Source organism: Lampetra fluviatilis, chromosome 71 (genome assembly GCF_964198595.1).
Source record: "Lampetra fluviatilis chromosome 71, kcLamFluv1.1, whole genome shotgun sequence".
In the NCBI taxonomy this organism is placed as follows: Eukaryota; Metazoa; Chordata; class Hyperoartia; order Petromyzontiformes; family Petromyzontidae; genus Lampetra; species Lampetra fluviatilis.
The window spans coordinates 328554-354266 of NC_136345.1; the positions used below are offsets into that span (position 1 = coordinate 328554).

General features: G+C 49.9%; 1 protein-coding gene across 1 annotated transcript in view; it reads left to right on the forward strand.

Moving 5' to 3' along the window:
- The first annotated feature begins 12367 nt into the window (after window positions 1-12367).
- LOC144952958 (uncharacterized) overlaps window positions 12368-25713 on the forward strand; it is a 44900-nt gene continuing 31554 nt past the window's right edge. The window contains exons 1-3 of the mRNA XM_078883444.1: window positions 12368-12425; window positions 12717-12783; window positions 24507-25461. Of these exons, the coding sequence (XP_078739570.1) occupies window positions 24535-25461 (927 nt within the window). The 5' untranslated portion in view covers window positions 12368-12425; window positions 12717-12783; window positions 24507-24534. The remainder of the gene's footprint in view (window positions 12426-12716; window positions 12784-24506; window positions 25462-25713) is intronic.

The window sequence follows — 25713 nt, forward strand, 5'->3', positions numbered from 1 at the left end:
ATGTTGGTCATCCGAGTAGCTCAGTGGGCGTTAGTCGCCAAGTAGCTAAGTGGGTGTTGTCACCCGAGATACAAAGTAGGTGTTAGTCACCTGTAACCAAGTTTGATAAAATAAAGAGTGTGTTACCCGTGAAGTCGTCACCCGCCGAGTTACTACATTACAACTGGCGTCAGAAGTGAACCTGTCTTCAAGAAGTATGGACACAAGGAAGACTACCCGTACCCACGAGCGAGGTCGGGATGACGACGGCGTACCGGGGACACCGACCTCGGGAGTAGAGGACGAGGAGTTGCCGCCGATGCAGCACTTCGCGGTGATGGCCGACGCTCCGCTTGCCTCCGACACCGGCCTCCAGGACGCGCACGCCCGGTTGGCGGAGTTGCTACTCGCCGCCGCCGCTGTCTTGGCCGACATCTCCGTTCCGGCGAGCGGAAAAATGGCTGCGGGGGTCGTGGAGGAAGCGGCGGTGGAGGATTCCCGCCAAAAGGCGCTTCGCGCCAAGAGTCTGGAAGTTGCCGCCGTTTTTGGGGGGCCGCCACCGATTGGCGGGAAAGACGGACGCCACGTGGCCGGACACCTCCGCGCAGCGCAGCCCACGTCATCGGCGCGCGCCGGAGCCCTCCATTTTGCGCCTGACAACCGAGCCGACATTTTACACAACTCCAGCGGAGCGCGGGAAAATCTCTCCGACGTCGACGACGATCGGGTCCTCCAGCAAAGATTGCCCGCGCTGTCGGCGTTCAAGGCGGATGGGGGCGACTGGGGAGCCTTCCAACGAAGGTTCCTCGCTCATCAGGAGATGTCGGGGTGGTCCGACACCACTGCCCTGCGTGCGTTGCCAGCGATGCTTGACGACGACGCGCTTGCAGCCTTCACATCTGCTGCAAGGTCGTCCCGCTCTACGCTCCAGGCCGCACTACACCTGATGGCGAAGGTGTTCGGGCCGCCCTCCACGTGCCGCCACCAGTTCTACGATCGGCGGAAGGTGGCTGGGGAAACGACGCTAGCCTACCGCACGGCACTGCTCGCCTTGGCGGACGCGGCTTTTCCCCGCATGGATAAGGAGGGGAAGGACGCCATGGTGACGGAGCAGCTGCTGGTGTTGGCCCACGAGTTGGGGGTCCCCATCAACGTGGCAGACGAGATGGAGATCTGCTCCCTGGCGATCGCCACGAGCATTCACGCGTACGAGGTCCTCAAACGCAAGCCGGGGGTCGTCTGCAAATGGCCGGGGAATGCGGCACTGGCCGCCACGATCGCCGAACCTCAGCCAGCTGCGGTGCAGGAGCGGGGCTTCGCTGCATCGTGTCCGGGGGAGTGGAGAACGGGAGGTCGTTCGCCCACACGTTCGCCCCGCAAGCTGGAGCAACCGAAACCTACGACGTCCGTCGTCTGCTACAACTGCGGCCTTCGGGGTCACGTCGCAGCCGGGTGCCGGGCCCCGCGTCCGCGCGCCGCAGGACCACGTCGGGACGACGACCAGGGCCACAAGTCATCCCAACAAAACCCGGCAAGTCGCGGCACCTCACACGTTCGGTCCACAAACACGGCACATTCGGGTCGCCGCTTCGCGGTGGGGGGTTCGCGGCTGGGTGCCGGGGGTTCAATTCGGCGAGGGGGGTCCGTACGCGGCCCGCAAGCAGTCGAGTGGTCCGAATTGGCCCACAGGATCGTGGCTGCGTCAGCCGGGTCGTCCGTGGTAACGGGGTTCATTGACGGGGTTGAGGTCCGGGTGCTTGTTGACACGGGTGCGTCGGCCACCATCATCTCGGACCTTATTTATAACATTCTTCCCGTCCAAAGTAGACCCCTTCTGCCAGTAGACGTGCCATTTTATGCGGCGAATGGGGGATCCCTGGGGATCATCGGCCAGATTCGGGCGACTATTTGCATTGGGGACATTAAATTAGCGGGCCCTATTTTTGTATCATCATCGCTGGCCGTTCCCTGTTTGCTAGGTACGGACTTTTTGTCAAAAATGCCCATCAAAATTCTTATTGATCAGGCCTGCATAGAGCTTCCGTCAGGTCGGCGGGTTGCCTTCTTGTCGAGCCCTATCAAAGTGCGCACGGTTTGTGCGACGGTGCAGGCGCTGGCGACTCACACTGTACGGGTACCCCCGGGATCGCAAATGTTAGTACCCCTTCGGTTCAGGAAGCCACTCGAGGTGGGTGCGGAGGCACAGGGGGTGCTGTTGGGGCTGTCAAACAGAGCCAGTAAGGGCCTCGACTTAGCGGTTGCTCAAACCGTGGTGAGAGGGGACAGTGAGCCGTTCGTAATGGTCCTGAATACGGGGTCGCGGCCGGCCGTAATTGCGCAGGGAACGGTGCTGGCTCACGCCGCGCCGCTGCCCGTTGAGGAACGGCTCGTGGCTCAAGCAGATTTTACTGTCGAGTCGCATCCTCAAAGTGATGAGGGGACTGAGTGGTTGGACTCGCTGTGTGCGGGTTCTGCTAACTTGTCCGGGGTGCAATTGGGAGCATTGAGGGGTTTGCTCATCGAGTTTGCTGACGTGTTCAGCAAACATAAGTACGATATCGGCTGCACTGACCTGTTGCGCCACCACATAGCTACAGGGGACGCGGCCCCTATTCGTCAGAATCCCTTCCGGCTCAGCCCGGCCGAGAAGGAACATGTGCAATCGGCGGTTAATGATATGTTGGCGGCCGATATCATTTCGCCCTCTTCTAGTCCGTGGGGTGCTCCTATTGTCCTAGTAAAGAAACAGGACGGGTCCTTGCGGTTTTGTGTCGATTTCCGCCGCTTAAACAAAATCTCGATGGCGGATGCGTATCCGCTCCCCAGGATGGATGAGTCGCTGGATGCCTTGGCGGGAGCGCAGTTTTTTTCCACACTCGATCTGCTTTCTGGATTTTGGCAATTGCCACTCGATAACGAGTCTAAACCTAAAACTGCTTTCCGGACACCTGGGGGCCTTTTTGAATTCAACCGTTTGCCCATGGGCTTACATTCCGCTCCCGCCACGTTCCAGAGACTCATGGAATTGGTTTTGTCGGGCCTCCAATGGGATACCTGTTTGATTTATCTTGACGATATTATCGTCTTTAGTCGGACTTTCGAGGAGCACCTCCAGCGACTGAGAGCGGTGTTCCTCAGGATGCGTTCCGCTAAGCTTAAATTTAAACCGGCTAAATGTTTTCTGCTTCGGGAATCGGTCAGGTATTTGGGCCATATCGTGAGTCGTTCAGGGATCTCGACGGACCCTGCTAAGACGCATTGCGTCAGCTCATGGCCAACGCCAACCTCGGTCACGGAGGTTCGTAGTTTCATTGGTTTTGCCTCCTATTACCGTCGTTTTGTCAAGCAATTTGCCACCATAGCCAAGCCCCTGTACGCTTTGACGGCTAAGGGTGTGAGGTTTCACTGGGGGGCAGAGGAGGAGGATGCGTTCTGCTCCCTCCGTGACGCTTTGGTGCAGGCTCCCCCCTTGTGTTACCCCGATTTCACACAACCGTTTTTGCTTGACACGGACGCCAGCAATACGGGTATCGGGGGGGTGCTCTCACAGTTGGTCGGGGGGGTTGAACGGGTGGTCGCCTACGGTAGTAGGGTTCTTTCCCCCGCAGAACAACGCTATTGCGTAACTCGTCGTGAATTGTTAGCCATTGTGTTTTTTACACAGCAATTCAGGCCGTATCTTTACGGCCGTCATTTTACGGTCCGGACGGACCATGCGGCTCAACAATACGCTATGCGCGTGGCGCAGCCATCGGGCCAATTGTCCCGATGGTTGGAGCTCCTTCAAGACTACCAATTCACGACGATTTACCGCAAGGGGTTGCGGCACTCAAACGCGGACGCCTTGTCGCGGTTGCCGCCGTGCACGGACTGCACATGTTTGTTGGGATCAGCGCGGTGCAAACCCCCGGTCGCCGGCACCCCGGGAGTTGCGCTCGCCGCCACTGACACCCCGGGAGAGGACGCCCCCACGGGGAGGGATTCGCTGTTGTCGTTGCCCCTCATTGAGTGGGGCCGCCTCCAGATGTCCGACAGCTCCCTACTTACGCTGCGTCGGAAAGTTGGCGCTCCCGAACAAGGGGAGGCGCGGGTCGGTTCCTGGGTGTGCAGACAGGGCCTGTTGATGAGGTGGGACAACATGTCCCGGCGTCACGTGCTCGTTGTGCCTGTTGCTATGCGGGGTAGGGTTGTTCTGGCAGCTCATGAACGGCTCATGCATCTGGGTTTTCACAAAACGCTCGCCCTAATCCAGCGAGACTATTATTGGCCGGGGATGGGTAACGACGTGGCGAATATTCTTAAGGGATGCGTAGGGTGCGCCAAAAGGAAACCGCCACCATTGGCAGCTAATCCACCGCTGCAATCCATTCAGGTTTCGCGTATAAACGAATTGGTAGCGTTGGACATCTTGGGGCCCTTTCCGGTTACACCAAGGGGAAATAGGTTCCTGCTGGTTGGCGTGGAATACTTCACCCGATGGCCTATGGCATGGCCGCTCGCCAACCAGTCGGCTGCGGCGGTGGCGGACGCCTTTGTCCAGGGTTATGTGTTGGACAAGGGCGCCCCCGAACGCTTGCTGACGGATCAAGGGAAGAATTTTTCGAGCGTTTTGTTGCGCGAGGTGTGCGACCTGTTGGGTACAAAGAAAGTGCGTACTTCCCCCTACCACCCGCAGACTGACGGGATGGTTGAGCGTCTGAACAGAACGATTACGTCTATGTTGTGCCAACAGGTCTGCGACGATCAGGTTGATTGGGACTTACAGGTGCCGGGGGTACTCGCGGCCTATCGAATGGCCCCTCATGCGGCGACAGGGTTTTCCCCATTTTTTCTTATGTATGGGCGGGAGGCCGATCCGGCCATGGACGTCCAACTGGGGATTTCCCAGCCACGTGCAAAATCTAAATTGGCAGACCACATCAAATTTAATATCGCCAAATTGACTGAAGCGCGGGAGGGGGCAAGGTTGAATTCGCGGTCGCGGCAAATTGCAAACGAGAAATTGCATGAGCGGAGGGTGCATACGCATGATTGGAAACCAGGCGATAAGGCCTGGCTGCATTGTCCACATGCACCGTTGGCTACGTCCCCCAAGTTGTTGAGACCTTGGAGGGGACCGGTGGAAATTGTGCGGGTTGCACGGCCCCAGAGTATACAGATTAAATGGGGGAAACGCCGTTGGTATGTGCACCCCTCCCGACTGAAGCCCTATGCGGCACCGTGTGACCCCGTTCTGTGCCGTGACGACCGGGCGTGTGATGTGACCGTCGACTCGGGGAGGGAGGTGTCGCAGGCTGATCCTCACGTGTCTCCACCTGACCCACCCCCAGGTGCCTCGGGCTTGACGGCTGCTGACCGTCGAGAGCCTGAACCCCGGGGCACGCACGAGTCCTCGATGCCTGGCCGATGTCTTCCTGAACCGCCGGCACCACCGGACGTTCAACCGCGTCTGGTGCCGTACGACGGACCGGCAAGGCGGACTCGGGCTAGGTCTCAACAATTTTCATGAGGACGGTTTTTTTTGTGCTCTACACCGAGCTCGCCCGGTGTTCCCCTCTGCCGGGGTAATGTCCCGTTGTAGGGACGCTCGGAAGAAAAGGGGACACTGCACGAGTCGAAAGAAAAAAAAAAATTTTCCATTTATTTTTTTTGTATACACATTGCTATTGTCACTCGCCGGTTTGTATATATTGTTCTATTGTCGCGGTGGCATTGGTTGAGGGTTGCGGATGGTGGTGTTCGCGTCGTGTTGTGTTGTTAGCTTAGTTGTTGTTCTTGTTGTTGTGTTGTGTTACGGGGCACACAGGGAGGGTTTGTATATTTTTGTAGCAGCCGGGGCGGCTGCGAGCTATGTGGTAGGGGGTGATGTAGTGGTGGTATTGACGTGCGCCGACTGTGACAGTGATGGATCACGGGGCGGCGCGGGGTGCGGGGTTGGGCACGCGTTGTGGGCGTGGTGTGGACGCGCGCGCCGGGAGTGACAGATGACGGGGCGGCGCGGCGTGAGTGGTGAGGCACGATGAGATGTGGGAAAAGAGGATCGTAGCCAGCGCCCGGCGATTGGTCGAATAAGTGGGTGCTCGCAGCGACGTCCGCAGGTGGGGTATAAAGGGGGACGCGCGAGAGCACTCGGGGAGAGTTACCCAGTTGAAGACCCGAAGACGGAGCTGAAGACTTAGTCGCTAAGTGGATGTTAGTCATCCGAGTAGCTCAGTGGCGTTAGTCGCCGAGTAGCTAAGTGGATGTTAGTCATCCGAGTAGCTCAGTGGCGTTAGTCGCCGAGTAGCTAAGTGGATGTTGGTCATCCGAGTAGCTCAGTGGGCGTTAGTCGCCAAGTAGCTAAGTGGGTGGTTGTCACCCGAGTACTAAGTGGATGTTGGTCATCCGAGTAGCTCAGTGGGCGTTAGTCGCCAAGTAGCTAAGTGGGTGTTTGTCACCCGAGTACTAAGTGGATGTTGGTCATCCGAGTAGCTCAGTGGGCGTTAGTCGCCAAGTAGCTAAGTGGGTGTTGTCACCCGAGATACAAAGTAGGTGTTAGTCACCTGTAACCAAGTTTGATAAAATAAAGAGTGTGTTACCCGTGAAGTCGTCTCCCGCCGAGTTACTACATTACATATACAATAAAAATAAATTAAATCACAACGTCTTGGGCTCAACACAAGCGTCCGTCATCAGGTGGGACAACCACAGCAAGAAGCAACTGCTGAAGTGGGCAAAAGAGATGCTATTGTCTTCCTAAGATGCGTAAAGAAGGCTCTTCATTTCGGCCCACACACAAAGCTCACTTTCACACAGCTCACACACACAGCTGACTTTCTCACAGCTCACTCATACACAGCTCACTCACACTGACTCATACTGACTCACTCTCACAAACAGCTCACACAGCTCACTCACACGGACTCACACACAGCTCACTCACACTCTCACAGCTCATTCTCTCACACAGCTCACTCACACTGACTCACACTGACTCACACTCTCACAGCTCATTCTCTCACACAGCTCACGCTCACGCAGTTCACTCTCACACCCAGCTCACAGCTCGCTCACACTGACTCACACAGCTCACACACAGCTCACTCACACAGCTCACTCACATACACAGCTCACTCGCACAGCTCACACAGCTCGCTCACACACAGCTCGCTCACACACAGCTTGCTCACACACAGCTCGCTCACACACACAGCTCACTCACACTGACACACACGCAGCTCACACTGACACAGCTTACAGCTCACACTGACACAGCTCACTCTCAGACAGCTCACTCACACAGCTCACTCGCACTGATTTACACTCATGCAGCTCGCACACAGCTCATTCTCTCACAACTCGCACACACACAGCTCACTCACACACACAGCTCACTCTCACATACAGCTCACTCATACAGCTCACACTCACTCATACTGACTTACTCTCACACACAGCTCACTCACACTGACTCACACTGACTCACAGCTCACTCGCACACAGCTCACTCACACACAGCTCACTCACTCAGCTCACCTTCACACAGCTCACACAGCTCACTCAAACTGACTCACACACAGCTCACACTGAATCACGCACCCTCACATACAGCTCATACACACAGCTCACTCACACTGACTCGGACACACGGCTCACTCACACTGACACACACACTCGCACGCAGCTCACACACAGCTCATTCTCTCTTACAAACAGATCACTCTCACACAGCTCACTCACACACAGCTCACTGACACTGACTCACACACAGCTCACTCGCACTGACTCACACACTCACGCAGCTCACACAGCTCATTCTCTCTTACACACAGCTCACTCACACACAGCTCACTCTCACAGCTCACTCTCACAGCTCACTCACACTGACACACACACAGCTCACTCTCCCACACAGCTCAATCACAGCTCACTCTCCCACACAGCTCAATCACAGCTCACTCTCACACAGCTCACACTCACAGCTCACTCTCACACACAGCTCAATCACACACAGCTCACTCACAGCTCACATGCACAGCTCACTCACACTGACTCACAAACAGCTCACACACACTCACACGCGGCTCACACACAGCTCATTCTCTCACAGCTCACACACAGCTCACACTGACTCACACACAGCTCACTCACACTGATTCACACACACACACACGCAGCTCACACAGCTCATTCTCTCACACACCCAAGTCACACACAGCTCACTCACACACAGCTCACTCACACACAGCTCAATCACACATACAGCTCACTCATGCACACAGCTCACTCACACACCTCTCACACACAGCTCAATCACACACACAGCTCACTCTCACACACAGCTCACTCACACACAGCTCACTCACACTCACAGCTCACATGCACAGCTCACTGACACACGCAGCTCACACAGCTAATTCTCTCACACACAGCTCACTCACACACACAGCTCACCCTCACACAGCTCACTCTCACATACAGCTCACTCATACACACAGCTCACTCACACTCACACAAACAGCTCACACAGCTCACTCACACTGACTCACTCACACTGACTCACTCACACACAGCTCACTCACACTGACTCACTCACACTGACTCACTCACACACAGCTCACTCACACACACAGCTCACTCTCACACACAGCTCACTCACACACAGCTCACTCACATACACAGCTCACACAGCTCACTCACAAACACAGCTCACTCACAGCTCACTCTCACACAGCTCGCTCACACACATACACAGCTCACTCACACTGACACACACACAGTTCACTCACACTGACTCACACACACACGCAGCTCACACAGCTCATTCACACACACAGCTCACTCTCTCACACAGCTCACTCCCACACACAACTCACTCACACACAGCTCACTCTCACACACAGCTCACTCACACACAGCTCACTCACACACACAGCTCACTCACACTGACTCACACACACACACAGATCACTCACACTGACTCACACACACTCACATGCAGCTCACATACAGCTCATTCTCTCACACACACAGCTCACTCACAGCTAACTCAAACACAAAGCTCACTCTCACACACAGCTCACTCTCACATGCAGCTCACTCATACACACAGCTCACTCACACTGACTCACACTGACTCACTCACACACACAGCTGACTTACTCACACTGACTCACTCACACTGACTCACTCATACACACAGCTGACTCACACTGACTCACTCACACACACAGCTCACTCACACTGACTCACACTGACTCACTCATACACACAGCTCACTCTCACACAGCTCACACACAGCTCACTCACACACAGCTCACTCACACAGCTCACTCACACTGACTCACGCACACTCACACACAGCTCATTCTCTCACAGACAGCTGACACACACACAGCTCACCCTAACAGCTCACTCTCACATACAGCTCACTGACTCACACAAACAGCTCACACAGCTCACTCACACTGACTCACACTGACTCACTCACACACAGCTCACTCACACTGACTCACTCACACTGACTCACTCACACACAGCTCACTCACACACAGCTCACTCACACAGCTCACTCACACACAGCTCACTCTCACACACAGCTCACTCTCACACAGCTCACTCACACACAGCTCACTCACATACACAGCTCACTCACACAGCTCACTCACACTGACTCACACTGACTCACTCATACACAGCTCACTCTCACACACAGCTCACACACAGCTCACTCACACACACAGCTCACTCACACACAGCTCAATCACACACACAGATCACTCACACACAGCTCACTCACACTAACACACACTCACAGCTCATTCTCTCACACACAGCTGACTCACACACACAGCTCACTCACACACAGCTCACTCACACACAGCTCACTCACACACAGCTCACTCACAGCTCACTCTCTCACACACACAGCTCACTCACACACACTCACACACAGCTCATTCTCTCACACACACAGCTTACTCACACACAGCTCACTCACAGCTCACTCACACTGACTCATTCACACACACAGCTCACTCTCACACACAGCTCACTCTCACATGCAGCTCACTCATACACACAGCTCACTCACACTGACTCACTCACACTGACTCACTCACACACAGCTCACTCACACTGACTCACTCACACTGACTCACTCATACACACAGCTCACTCACACTGACTCACTCACACACACAGCTCACTCACACTGACTCACTCATACACACAGCTCACTCTCATACAGCTCACACACAGCTCACTCACACACACAGCTCACTCACACAGCTCACTCTCACACACAGCTCAATCACACACACAGCTCACTCACACTGACTCACGCACACTCACACACAGCTCATTCTCTCACAGACAGCTGACACACACACAGCTCACCCTAACACACAGCTCACTCTCACATACAGCTCACTCACACTGACTCACACAAACAGCTCAAACAGCTCACTCACACTGACTCACACTGACTCACTCACACACAGCTCACTCACAATGACTCACTCACACACAGCTCACTCACACACAGCTCACTCACACAGCTCACTCACACACAGCTCACTCTCACACACAGCTCACTCACATACACAGCTCACTCACACAGCTCACTCACACACAGCTCACTCACACACAGCTCACTCACACACAGCTCACTCTCACACACAGCTCACACACATACACAGCTCACTCACACTGACTCACACACACAGTTGACTCACACTGACTCGCACACACACGCAGCTCACACAGCTCATTCTCTCACACACACAGCTCACTCTCTCACACACCTCACTCCCACACACAGCTCACACACACACAGCTCACACACAGCTCACTCACACACACAGCTCACTCACACACAGCTCACTCTCACACACATCTCACTCACACACACAGCTCACTCACTCACATTGACTCACTCACACACACATCTCACTCACACTGACTCACACACACACACAGATCACTCACACTGACTCACACACACATGCAGCTCACATACAGCTCATTCTCTCACACACACAGCTCACTCACACTGACTCACACTCACTCATACACAGCTCACTCTCACACACAGCTCACACACAGCTCACTCACACACAGCTCACTCACACACAGCTCAATCACACACACAGATCACTCACATAGAGCTCACTCACACTGACTAACACACACTCACAGCTAATTCTCTCACACACACAGCTGACACACACACAGCTCACCCTCACACACAGCTTACTCACACACACAGCTCACTCACACACAGCTCACTCACAGCTCACTCTCTCACACACACAGCTTACTCACACACACAGCTCACTCACAGCTCACTCACACTGACTCATTCACACACACAGCTCACTCACACTGACTCACACACACTCACACGCAGCTCACACACAGCTCATTCTCTCACACACACAGCTCACTCACACACAGCTCACTCACACACAGCTCACTCACACACAGCTCACTCTCACACACAGCTCACTCACACACACAGCTCACTCACACACACAGCTCACTCACATTGACTCACTCACACACACAGCTCACTCAAACACACAGCTCACTCTCACACACAGCTCACTCTCACATACAGCTCACTCTCACATACAGCTCATTCTCACGCACAGGTCATACGCAGCACAACTCACACGCCGCCGCACACGCCGTTCGTGAGCACCTAACACAAAGATCCCCCGTATAGCCTTAATAGACTGTAGGGGCAAGTGCTGTTAGCGAGCACCTAATAAGGGTGGGACGGCACACAAGGGGTGGGTGGCCAGCACCACGCCCGGTCGCCTTTGTCTCCCTCGTGGCGATGTTTACACACCGCACCGGGTCCTCGTTTGAGGCTGAGTCAACGTAGGGGAGGCTCAGGACCGGTTCAGAGACTCGTCACTGGCGGTGTTGGCCACGAGCGGGAATGGAACTCGGCTGGTCGGTGCAGAGCGCAGCGCTCACCACGACACTGCCGCTCCCCTTCTGTCAACAAACTTGAACTCTGACCCCGCTCTTTGACGTCACCGCTAAGCGTGACCTCATCAACGTCAAACGCCCGGGGAAATAGACCTTGCTAGTGACGTCATGTCACCCACTACCGACCACCGCGCTCTTGAGAGTGACGTCACCTCCCCTCAGCCGCTGCCGATATCTGTTCCAGTGACAATATTTATTCGGGCAAAACTACGCCCGGTGACTGGCCGCTCATTAACATAATATATTCGTGAAAGCAGTCGCGAGTTTATTGCGACGAGTCCGTCACCCGCGTCCCACCCCTCCTACAGATGGGCCGGCTCATTAGCATAATTTATTTAAATTAAACCGCTCATTGTGTGAGGGGAGTGTTTTCGTACCCAGCAAGTGACGTCATGTCACCTCCTACTGCCGCGTGACGTAGTAAGGTAACAGGAAGCTGCCGTTCCGCCCGTGCACTGAAATCCGAGGTGAGAAATTCTCATCGCGGTTGTGGTGTTTGTGGTTGTTTTGATGGTGATGGTTGTTGTTTACCGAGGTAGAGACTCGTTCTCTCTCTTGTTGGGATGTCAATTGAGTAGCAGCGAGCATGGAAGCGATGTCCAGGTAGTAACTTTACAACGCGGGGCCTTGCCTCCTGCCCTCGCCTGATCGCATTTGCTTCAATTCTCTTGCTTAAGATAATTTGTCTTGACCTGGCTCACTACTTTGTAACTTTGTTTTACTTTAAATATTGACACAGTTTTTTTATATTTTACCAGGCCAAGCCCGCTTTAGCTGCTCTACCGCTCTTGTTTTCAGAAGCGACCTGCCCACAACAACAACAAGGTGAGGCTTGTCAACAGCGTGGCGGTGTTCACTCTCTACATGTGGAGGGGAAACCGGGGGATCGGGAAGGAAATCCACGCAACCACGGGGAGAGAGAGACACGCAGCCTCGGCGATGTTAATTGTACCTCAATGAATTACTTGGTAGAGTGAGGAAGCATTAATACTGAGCAGGTGAAGGTGGCCAGGTGTGGGTCTAGACACACCACCACCTGTGAACCATGCCAGTGTGACAGTGGTGAAGCCAGTGGGGGTGGGGTGGCACATGCCCCCCAACGATCCGATCTAAATCCCAAATTTCGATTGGATCATTGGGGTTTAATAGTAACTAGCTTCACTACCCGGCTTCGCCCAGGACTTGGATTCTTGTCTTGAATTCATTTAATATTCCCTTATTTCACTGAAATATTTTTTTATTATTGAAAGAATGAAAAAAGCCGAAACAAATCAATTTACCTAAATCGGATATTTTCACTCAATTCAACCTTGACCCACTTCTACGTAAACTCGATTTGGCCACTCGGTAAGGGAATGACAAGGTGAGCTGAAAATAGTCGCGTTCACTTAGAAATTCCAGACAGTAAATGCTGTGAAAATTTCATGATGCCAGAGCTCAGCGTTGTAGAGGTTTTGCTGCTTCAAACAAACAGATGTAAATTCTGCTTTATATTTAAGACTAGCAGTCGCCGCCCGCTTCGCGGGCGGTGTGCATATACTTGGTTGGTGGGGAGTTGAAAGTGGCTGGACACAATATACATATTTTGGTGATCGTTTTATGTTTATTTTTGTGAGGTTATATTATTTTAATGAGACGCTCAATCGACGGTATTCAAGAATACAACTTATTCAAATATAGAATGCAACTTATTCAAATATATCTGGCGATACACGATATTCTTCGTGTACACTCCGTCTTCCTCCTCGTCGTCAGGTCCCTCAATAAGCGCCTTGATGTTGGATCTTGCCGTGACTCGCGATAGTGCCACGTAAAGTTGGCCGTGCGAGAAGCATGGCGTTGGTAGATATAATCCCAGGTTGTGAACAGTTTGCCCTTGCGCCTTGTTGATGGTCATCGCGAAGGCTGGGACAATGGGGAACTGTTTGCGCCGAAGTCGAAATGGGAAGTCCTTCATGTCCAATTCGCGGCGGATATGGTTGTTCTCAAGCAGTGAGTCCAAGACCAAGTGTGGGTACTCGGAAAGCTGCAGGGGGTCGTCAAAGTCCGACAGAGCGATCCCACCTGCCGTGAGGAACTCGTGGAGGCTGTGAAGAGTCTTGAACTTTACCATTTCTTTTATTTTCTTTGATGCTGCTAATCCTGCATAATGCACGGGCATAAGTAGTACAAATCACATACCTGCATTTCCCATAAATATGCTAAATTCCTCTTGATATGCACATTTTATTGTGAAGTCGCCATTTCCCCCCCTTCCAACCCAGCTTATATATATGCTCCAAGCACGTGTGCTGTTTCATTCAGACGCTGTCGCCTCGACAGACCTGGTTTTCACCTGAGGACGGCTGCTTGCGTTGTGGCCGAAACGTCGTGAGAATTATTTTATTATGTTTAAATTTTTTTATTGTATTACTTCCCTTCTACGTGACTTTACCGAAAGAACCAAGAAGATTTACCATTTCTTCTTTGTTGGTCAGCTGGCGGTACTGGTACTCGTAATCCCGAGCCAATTCGTCGTAGAATTTATCCCAGAGAGCCTTCGTATCTGCTGGCATGGAATACAGCAGTATCGTAGCGAAGAGTTGACGAAGCTGGTACTGCATCTGAAAGAGCGAGGCTTCTTCCAGACACGCAACCCATTCGCCATCGCTCCCAAGGTAGCCTGCTCGCATGGCTGCTTCCAGCGGTTTGTTTTATTTTATTTTATTCGTAACGCACCATCCATATGCGCTCCACCATCCACCATGCCCTTGCATCGCAAAGACACAGCTCCGGTGTGCGTCAGCGTGTGCGCCATCCACAGTGACATTGGTCAGCAATTGCACCGTTCCGATCGCACACAGGTTGGCCCCTGCATCCTCCGTCTTTATGTACACACACACACAGACAGATGCGCTATGGGGCCACCTATTTTTTTCTTATATTAAAATGTATTTTGTTGGTGTGTTTACGTTTACGTATTCCCATTGTGGGTGTTGTACGCATGCATCAGATTTTTGGGTTCCTCACATATGGTATCAGAGGTGTGGGTCACTCCATTTCTCAATCGAACAATAACGGGGATCGTTTAAGTTATGGCAGCTTGCAGATAGAAACATTGCATGATCGTATACTAATAATGACAAAATTTGTACCCCAGTGGAGGGCATCCCCCACCCGGCGCTTCTTACCGGTACTGTGAGACTTACAAATCCAGACCTCTCCTCCTCCTGAAGCGTTCACAATACCCTGTGGTAGTACCATAATCATCTCAATAAAGCGATCACTTTCCAATGCCCATTTTGATCCCGGGAGTTACCCGGGTGGTGTCACACTGTACTCATTGTTTTAGCATGTCGCAAATTCCGATATGGCTTGTGCAACGGCCAGAGAGTGACAGCGGCGGGGGGCGGGCTGCAACCTTTTTAGACAGTGTATTCTATTTCAAAGTGCATGGGATTGGCACTCCAAAACATGAAAAATGTACAGTAATGCCAACTGCATCCGTGGCAAACATGATACGCGGACACATGCTGCATATTATGCAACACATGCCCTTACCAGCAGCAGCATGCCGTCCATGGAGACGTGATGAACGTCAATACATAATAATGGTAATAAGCCGGATAGTACCCATTGTACCCATGAATCAGTCAACTCGGTTGCCCCATGGGGGTATTGACCCATGGGCGAAACTATAGGGGGCGCTACGCAACTGGCCGTGGTCCCGGCAGGTGAAGCTGGCAGCTCAGTCCGCTAAGACTCACTGTATAGCGACCCCTGCCTACTCGTAAGGTAAAGTTGTTTGGTGACTCCACTAATCGCAACACGCAGCACCCATTTTTTACATAAATAAACGTAATATTAGCGTAACTACCATTCGCACACTTGCATACACACCACACTCACACAGCACAGGGTCTGCGCCCACAGTGCACTGCAGCACTGCGGCGCAGACCTTGCCAAACATATGATATCGCTCTCTTTCAGGCGTGTTAATTATTTATTTATATCGAATCAAAGTGAGCTGTGGCTTTTTGCCGGCTGTTTTATTTTCATCGAATCAGAGCGAGCTGTTTGGACGGGTCCGTAAATAAATTAACGTCCAGATACGCACGCAGACGACCAAACCACCGTAGTTGTTTAAGATAGCAGTTGTACCCGTTCTTTGCACGGATATGTATTGAACTCCAGGGGCGGTTTCTTCATTAGGGCGATTGGGCGACGCACCACCAATGTCATTCAACCACAGAGTCACGCTAGCCGTCACTGTCAGCCTCTGGATATAGTCCAATCAGCGTCATGTCACGTTCTGTGGAGTACCGCCTCTTTTTGGGCGATTTCACTCCGGCTGAGAATCGCCCCGAGTTGCCCCATAGACTTACATTCAAAGATGTTTTTTTCGAACGGGGGCGCTGCAATGCATTCTCTATGGCTTCCGGGAGGACATGCACTAACGTGCTTACGTCATCATACATGCTAACGTCATCATACGTAAGCACGTTTCATCCAACAATATAATTTATCGCCACCTAGTGGAATCTTTAATAAAATAAACTTGAGTGGTTTGTTTTAATAGTGAGTATATAAACAAATAAGATGTATTGTAAGAGTCACTTTATTTTTCATTAATATTAAAGAAGTGAAGTTGCCTTTACATGCTTAAGCTGTTAATTTATTCATTGCATGGGTGGACCTTATCCTTATCAATCATCCAGACATTTGCCCCCCCTGAGAGATTTTGCAGGAGCCGCCACTGTTGAACTCCGAGAAGCCAATGGCCTCATCGGCCAGGAGCGAAACGCCACCTAAAATCTCCCGGCACGCTGTTAACAGCTCTATGCATTGCAGAGCGCTTAACTCAGGTGTGTTGCGGGTTGATGCCACACACTTCATGGTCATTCCCCCCCCCCAAAATACAAAAGTCTATTATTATGCTTTTTACATTGTGTATAGTATGGAACCTACCCACATGCCAAATTTCAAGTGTGTTGCATGTTGGGAACTATGCTAAACATTTCGAAAAGACACACGTATCCACACATTTCCATTTTATATATAGACTAGCATAAGTACCCGGCGTTGCCCGGGTGAAAAATATATTTCTTAATAACCTTACATATATACACAGATTTCATTGTTATGTAATGTTTGAAAGTTTTCAGAAGATTTTAAATGTATTTTCCCCCCGGGCAACGCTGGGTATATCGAGTTTATACCACAAAGTCGTCGCTTGACACGGGTGGGGTGTCGAGGCCTAGTACCGTGCAGAGCCTCCGGCCTCGCCTAGATTGCCCAATCGGCTGAGGCTGGGTACTGGGGCCGTTAACCCCCCCCCCCCCCGCGCTACAATAATACTGTCTAATCGCTATGAAAAATATATTTCTTAATAACCTTACATATATACACAGATGGGCTGCTACCCCTGCCCCCCCCCCCCCAGCCACGATCTCCTCGGCCGCTGTGCAGTAATATGTACGGCCTATAGTGTGGTGGGGTGTCGAGGCCTAGTACCGTGCAGAGCCTCCGGCCTCGCCTAGATTGCCCACCCGGCTGAGGCCGGGTACCGGGGCCGTTACCCCCTCCCCCCCGCGCTACAATAATACTGTCTAATCGCTATAATTTTATTATCCACCGACCCTATAACAGTAATTACACACATTGTGGTGGGGGGGGGAGTGAAGAGGACGTGAAACTTTGATGAATTTACCTCAGAGTCGCGTGGTGGGTGTCGAGGCCTAGTAGCGTGCAGAGCCTCCGGCCTCGCCTAAATTGCCCACCCGGCTGAGGCTGGGTACGGGTGCCGTCCCCCCCCCCCCCCCCCCGCGCTACAATAATACTCTTCTTGGTTCTTTCGGTAAAGTCACGTAGAAGGGAAGTAATAAAATAATAAAAATAAAACATAATAAAACAATTCTCACGACGTTTCGGCCACAACGCAAGCAGCCATCCTCAGGCGAAGAATGAAACACCCCAAGCTTGGAGCGTATATTTAAGCTGGGTTAGAGGGGGGGGAGGTGGGAAGAAGAGCGTCTAAACAAAATAATTTGCATATCAAGAGGAATTCAGCATATGGAAAATGCGTAGGAGGTGGGCGGGGGGGGTTCCAAATCAATACTATGCCCGTGCATTATGCAGGATTAGCAGCATCAAAGGGGGGGGGGGAAGGGGGGGAGCATTAACAAAGGAAAGGAATGTTAATAGTATGTAGCTGTAGTTACTAAACAACCACGTAAAAAACTACAGTATAAACTGCATGACAAACTAAAGTATAAACTACATAGCATCATCAGTAAACTTACTATACTCTACAATAAGCTGAGTTACTAACAGTAAGTAATACATGAAAAATTCTACGTTGTAAAAAAAAAAAAAAAAATTATATAATATGCTTCCATCTAAACTTTATTCTCTTACATCACACGCGTCTATACCGTACTATATACTTCCATAGGCAAAACCAACATTAAATTACATACTGTATTGCTATAAACCACCCTATACCTTATACATTTTTAATATAACACTATGTATTATTCTACCCACCCTAATGTGTATCAAAATGGTTTATTACGTCCTTCCAGTGATTGCTAAGCCAGAATCCATCTTCTCGGTTAAAATTGTCTCTGTGTTTGTAAATGTGGATCGCCTCATGTACGAATCTCTCATGATAGCCAGATGGCTTGCAGAGAACCTCTGTCTTGGAGAAGTCAATGTCATGTGAGCCCACTGAGTTGTAACAGTGATCTGCCACGGCTGAGGTGTTTGTCCTACAGTGTTTCAGGTCAGCTTTATGTTCACGGATGCGGTCCGAGACATGTCGTTTGGTTTCCCCAATGTAACTGCTACCACAGAGGCAACTTAGTTTGTAGACACCAGGGTACTGTATGTCTGGAACCACATCTTTTACAGACGGTACCAGATCACGGATTTTATGTACTGTGTTGAATCGGACCTGGATCTTGTGTTTAATCAGGATTTTGGAGATCTTTTTTGTGACCCCAGCAATGTAGGGTAAGGTGATGGTCTTGAAAGGCTCCTCAACAGGATCCTTCTTGGTGGTTGGAGTGATGGCTTTGCGGATTGTGTAGTCGGAGTAACCATTAGCCTTAAGAGCTTGGCGTACGTGTTTGAGTTCACTGGAAATGTGTTCATGGTCGGAGATGCATTGGGCTCTATGATATAGAGTCTTGATGAGGGAATTCTTCTGGGATGGATGGTGGTGGGAATCCGGTTTTAGATAAGCATCCGTGTGGGTGGCTTTCCTGTAGACAGAGTGGCTCATTGAACCATCAGGTCTCCTTTTGATTAGGACATCCAAAAAGGGTAGCTTGCCATCATTTTCGACTTCCATGGTGAATCTGATGGCTGGGTGTATGGAATTGATATGGTCGAGAAATTGGTCTAGAGCAGGCCGGCCATGTGGCCAGATGACAAAAGTGTCGTCTACGTACCTCTTCCATAAGGTCGGGCGTAGAGTGGCAGTCTGGATGGCGTCCGTCTCAAATTTCTCCATGAAGATGTTGGCTACAACCGGAGATAAGGGGGAGCCCATTGGGGTGCCCTCAATTTGCTTGTAGAAGGTTCCATTCCAGGTGAAGTATGTATTGGTTAAGCAGTGTCTCACCAGGGGGGGTACCCCAGCATTCAGTCCTTGATGAACCAAGTCTTCAATGATTGCGATGGTGTCAGGCACAGGCACCTTGGTGAACAAGGAAACCACATCAAAACTGACAAGCAGGTCGTCTGGGGACAGGGCAATCCCCTTGATTGTTGATACCAGGTCAGTAGAGTTTAGTACTGCAGAGGTGGTTTTTCCAGTGAAAGGCCGTAGGATTTCGGACAAAAAACGAGCCAGTTTGTAAGTCGGGGAGTTGATAGTAGAGACAATGGGGCGAAGAGGTGTATCTTCTTTATGTATCTTTGGCAAGCCGTACAATCTTGGTGGCCTGGCTGCAGAAGGTTTCAACGAGAACTGTTTGGTCTGATCAATTAATGCGGTTGAAGCAGAAATGATGTTGTTGGTTTTGGAGACGAGGCTGTTGGTGGGGTCTCTTTTTATTTTTGTATAGCTGCCATCGGTGAGTAGTTCTTGAATTTTGTTGTTGTATTCTATTTTGTCCATGATGACAGTGGCATTGCCTTTGTCGGCTGAGAGGATGACAATGTCATCCCTCTTTTTTAATTGAGCTAATTCAAAACGCTCATCTTTGCTGATGTTGCTAGCTGGCATCTTAGCGTTTTTGAGGGTTACAGAGATTTCCGATCTTGCTACGTCTGCAGCGATGTGACTCAAGCCCTTGAGAGCTACATCTACTCGAGCAATTATATCATTAACTGGTATGTGTCTAGGTGTGACTGCAAAGTTTAGTCCTTTAGCTAAAACGGATTTCAAACCTTCAGAAATAGGACTGTTACTGCGATTAATTACGACTTTGTTAACATCTAGCTTTTCAATGTGTGGGTCCGGTTTCTTGTTTGAGAGGCGGTTGAATTTGGAAATCAAGTTGTCCTTACATTTAGTCGACATAGCGGCAGCTGAAGAGGCAGTCATTTTTTCCACATGTTCCCAATCCGATGTGGACATTGTTGCACTCAAGGATAAGAGTGCAACAATGTCCACATCGGATTGGGAACATGTGGAAAAAATGACTGCCTCTTCAGCTGCCGCTATGTCGACTAAATGTAAGGACAACTTGATTTCCAAATTCAACCGCCTCTCAAACAAGAAACCGGACCCACACATTGAAAAGCTAGATGTTAACAAAGTCGTAATTAATCGCAGTAACAGTCCTATTTCTGAAGGTTTGAAATCCGTTTTAGCTAAAGGACTAAACTTTGCAGTCACACCTAGACACATACCAGTTAATGATATAATTGCTCGAGTAGATGTAGCTCTCAAGGGCTTGAGTCACATCGCTGCAGACGTAGCAAGATCGGAAATCTCTGTAACCCTCAAAAACGCTAAGATGCCAGCTAGCAACATCAGCAAAGATGAGCGTTTTGAATTAGCTCAATTAAAAAAGAGGGATGACATTGTCATCCTCTCAGCCGACAAAGGCAATGCCACTGTCATCATGGACAAAATAGAATACAACAACAAAATTCAAGAACTACTCACCGATGGCAGCTATACAAAAATAAAAAGAGACCCCACCAACAGCCTCGTCTCCAAAACCAACAACATCATTTCTGCTTCAACCGCATTAATTGATCAGACCAAACAGTTCTCGTTGAAACCTTCTGCAGCCAGGCCACCAAGATTGTACGGCTTGCCAAAGATACATAAAGAAGATACACCTCTTCGCCCCATTGTCTCTACTATCAACTCCCCGACTTACAAACTGGCTCGTTTTTTGTCCGAAATCCTACGGCCTTTCACTGGAAAAACCACCTCTGCAGTACTAAACTCTACTGACCTGGTATCAACAATCAAGGGGATTGCCCTGTCCCCAGACGACCTGCTTGTCAGTTTTGATGTGGTTTCCTTGTTCACCAAGGTGCCTGTGCCTGACACCATCGCAATCATTGAAGACTTGGTTCATCAAGGACTGAATGCTGGGGTACCCCCCCTGGTGAGACACTGCTTAACCAATACATACTTCACCTGGAATGGAACCTTCTACAAGCAAATTGAGGGCACCCCAATGGGCTCCCCCTTATCTCCGGTTGTAGCCAACATCTTCATGGAGAAATTTGAGACGGACGCCATCCAGACTGCCACTCTACGCCCGACCTTATGGAAGAGGTACGTAGACGACACTTTTGTCATCTGGCCACATGGCCGGCCTGCTCTAGACCAATTTCTCGACCATATCAATTCCATACACCCAGCCATCAGATTCACCATGGAAGTCGAAAATGATGGCAAGCTACCCTTTTTGGATGTCCTAATCAAAAGGAGACCTGATGGTTCAATGAGCCACTCTGTCTACAGGAAAGCCACCCACACGGATGCTTATCTAAAACCGGATTCCCACCACCATCCATCCCAGAAGAATTCCCTCATCAAGACTCTATATCATAGAGCCCAATGCATCTCCGACCATGAACACATTTCCAGTGAACTCAAACACGTACGCCAAGCTCTTAAGGCTAATGGTTACTCCGACTACACAATCCGCAAAGCCATCACTCCAACCACCAAGAAGGATCCTGTTGAGGAGCCTTTCAAGACCATCACCTTACCCTACATTGCTGGGGTCACAAAAAAGATCTCCAAAATCCTGATTAAACACAAGATCCAGGTCCGATTCAACACAGTACATAAAATCCGTGATCTGGTACCGTCTGTAAAAGATGTGGTTCCAGACATACAGTACCCTGGTGTCTACAAACTAAGTTGCCTCTGTGGTAGCAGTTACATTGGGGAAACCAAACGACATGTCTCGGACCGCATCCGTGAACATAAAGCTGACCTGAAACACTGTAGGACAAACACCTCAGCCGTGGCAGATCACTGTTACAACTCAGTGGGCTCACATGACATTGACTTCTCCAAGACAGAGGTTCTCTGCAAGCCATCTGGCTATCATGAGAGATTCGTACATGAGGCGATCCACATTTACAAACACAGAGACAATTTTAACCGAGAAGATGGATTCTGGCTTAGCAATCACTGGAAGGACGTAATAAACCATTTTGATACACATTAGGGTGGGTAGAATAATACATAGTGTTATATTAAAAATGTATAAGGTATAGGGTGGTTTATAGCAATACAGTATGTAATTTAATGTTGGTTTTGCCTATGGAAGTATATAGTACGGTATAGACGCGTGTGATGTAAGAGAATAAAGTTTAGATGGAAGCATATTATATAATTTTTTTTTTTTACAACGTAGAATTTTTCATGTATTACTTACTGTTAGTAACTCAGCTTATTGTAGAGTATAGTAAGTTTACTGATGATGCTATGTAGTTTATACTTTAGTTTGTCATGCAGTTTATACTGTAGTTTTTTACGTGGTTGTTTAGTAACTACAGCTACATACTATTAACATTCCTTTCCTTTGTTAATGCTCCCCCCCTTCCCCCCCCCCCTTTGATGCTGCTAATCCTGCATAATGCACGGGCATAGTATTGATTTGGAACCCCCCCCGCCCACCTCCTACGCATTTTCCATATGCTGAATTCCTCTTGATATGCAAATTATTTTGTTTAGACGCTCTTCTTCCCACCTCCCCCCCCTCTAACCCAGCTTAAATATACGCTCCAAGCTTGGGGTGTTTCATTCTTCGCCTGAGGATGGCTGCTTGCGTTGTGGCCGAAACGTCGTGAGAATTGTTTTATTATGTTTTATTTTTATTATTTTATTACTTCCCTTCTACGTGACTTTACCGAAAGAACCAAGAAGATGAATCCCTGCAGTCACGAAAGCTTTAAATCGAAAAATACAATAATACTGTCTAATTGCTATAATTTTATTATCTACCGACCCTATAATAGTAATTGCACACATTGAGGTGGGGGGGGAGTGAAGAGGACGTGAAACTTTGATGAACTTACCTCAGAGTCGCGTGTTAATGCGTTCGCATATTTTTAACGGGAATAAAAAATGGCGTCCACCCCGCAGCGAATGCGTCGCTACCCGTTGCCAGGGGCAACCGCCGTCCAATGAAACTGCGTATGGTCCGGCGACACACAGACAGACAGACAGATTTGCGATTTTATATATATATAGATAAATCGGCATTTTGCGACCCCCACTGCCACCGTGTGGCATATTACGTGCCAGGGACTCTAAGAGAGGACAACGGTCTGAGTCCATAATTGGCAATAAGTAACGGCAAAGCAGTTGCAAGCGACTCAGAATTGTGCGCAGTTGCGTATACAGTACACGACTTCCCTGAAGGCAAACACCTTCAGCGAGCGCCATGCCGATCACACGCTTCGAATAAAAAGCATGGGATAAGTCCTTGCTTAATAACAACTCCTTACATACTAACAACTCCTATCATTTTTCATTGCTGGAGGGGTTGCCCCCCCTACTTGAAAATCCTGGCTCTGCCTATGAGTGTGGGACAGTGTCAAGTTTGTATTTGCAGTAACGTCTATTAACTCTATTGAGCATGGAGGTTATATCAAAATAGTAGTTTGTTTTTATTTTCCTCTGGAACTCCTTGTACGAATGGAGTCAGGAAGTTATCACAGCACACATGCAGCTGATGTTGGAACTGTTCATCCCAGCATTCAAGGACATCTGTGCCTGGCTTCACACCTCTAAGTTGCGATTGAACATTAATTTATGCATTTCTGCATAACACAAATAACACAAATAGTATTATTCTCAACACCATATGCTATTCCTTTTGGAGCCAGACAGCCGAAATTGTGTGCTCGGAGTTTTGGGTTAACATTCATTTTGAAGATACGAGGGCTTCCAGGCATGTTTGTGACCATTTGCCCTCTCATTGTGTGCCATAACAGCCTGTGTGAGGAATTTGGGACACTTTTTCACTATATCATGAATATATGAATAAGTATATACACGTGTGACTATATATATGCATTCCTCTGTGCATCAATACTGACGTGTAGATGGTGTTGATATTTTTTTCTGTCTGCAGCTGTCACTTCCTCTGCAGAATTTGTCTGATGGAGCAAAGGCACTCGGCACGGCTCGGTGCAAAAAGGCAACAATGCGACCAGCGTGCATACAGCACGGATCGTACTGGAAATTTGACACGGCACCAGAGAACTCGCACAGGAGAGAAACGCTTCAAGTGCAGTGTGTGTGGGAAGGCATTTGCATATTCATCTCTTCTTGTAATACACCAGAGAACACACACGGGAGAGAAACCCTTCAAGTGCAGTGTGTGTGGGAAGGCATTTGCAGAGTCATCTACTCTTGTAGAACACCAGAGAACACACACAGGAGAGAAACCTTTCAAGTGCAGTGTGTGTGGGAAGGCATTTGCACATTCAGATTCTCTTGTAGCACACCAGAGAATGCACACAGGAGAGAAACCCTTCAAGTGCAGTGTGTGTGGGAAGGCATTTGTACGTTCATCTCCTCTTGCAATACACCAGAGAACACACACAGGAGAGAAACCCTTCAAGTGCAGTGTGTGTGGGAAGGCGTTTGCACAGTCATCTGCTCTTGTACAACACCAGAGAACACACACAGGAGAGAAACCCTTCAGGTGCAGTGTGTGCGGGAAGACGTTTTCACAGTCATCAAATCTTCAAAGACACCAGAGAACACACAAGGAGTGGAGTCTGAAATCCGCTTGTGAAAGTCAAAGTGCCGCAATGAGCCCATCCCTCATGAAACAAGAACCGGAAGAAAATCCCAGCTTGGACACTTTTAAAGGTATCGAGGTGAAATATGAAGAGGTGAAGGTGAAATATGAAGAAGTGATGGTGAAAAGTGAAGAAGTGAAGGTAAAATGTGAAGATGAAGAGTCAACTCAAAAATCGGACCTTCACATCGATGGAGGCAACGTGAAGCAGGAGGATAATTCTCACTGTGAGGCAGAGCAAGGCAACTCCCAGCAGTTGGTGGAAGTGGAGGTGTGGGTGGACTTCCTCTGAGACAATACAAAGTCAAATGGAGACCCGGTAGATGTGTAAGTCTGAGACAATGTCGCTCCAATAGACGCACCTTTGTCACAGGCCTTCAATTACAAGAATGTGAAGTTGAACTCAATTTCTAGGTGCAACCTGCAGGGTAAGAGCGGCCAGTCTTTGTGGACCTGTGGGTTGCGTAGATCTCTAACCAGGAGTGATAGCCAATAAGCTCCCAAGCTTTTGCTATGTTATCATAATTGCATT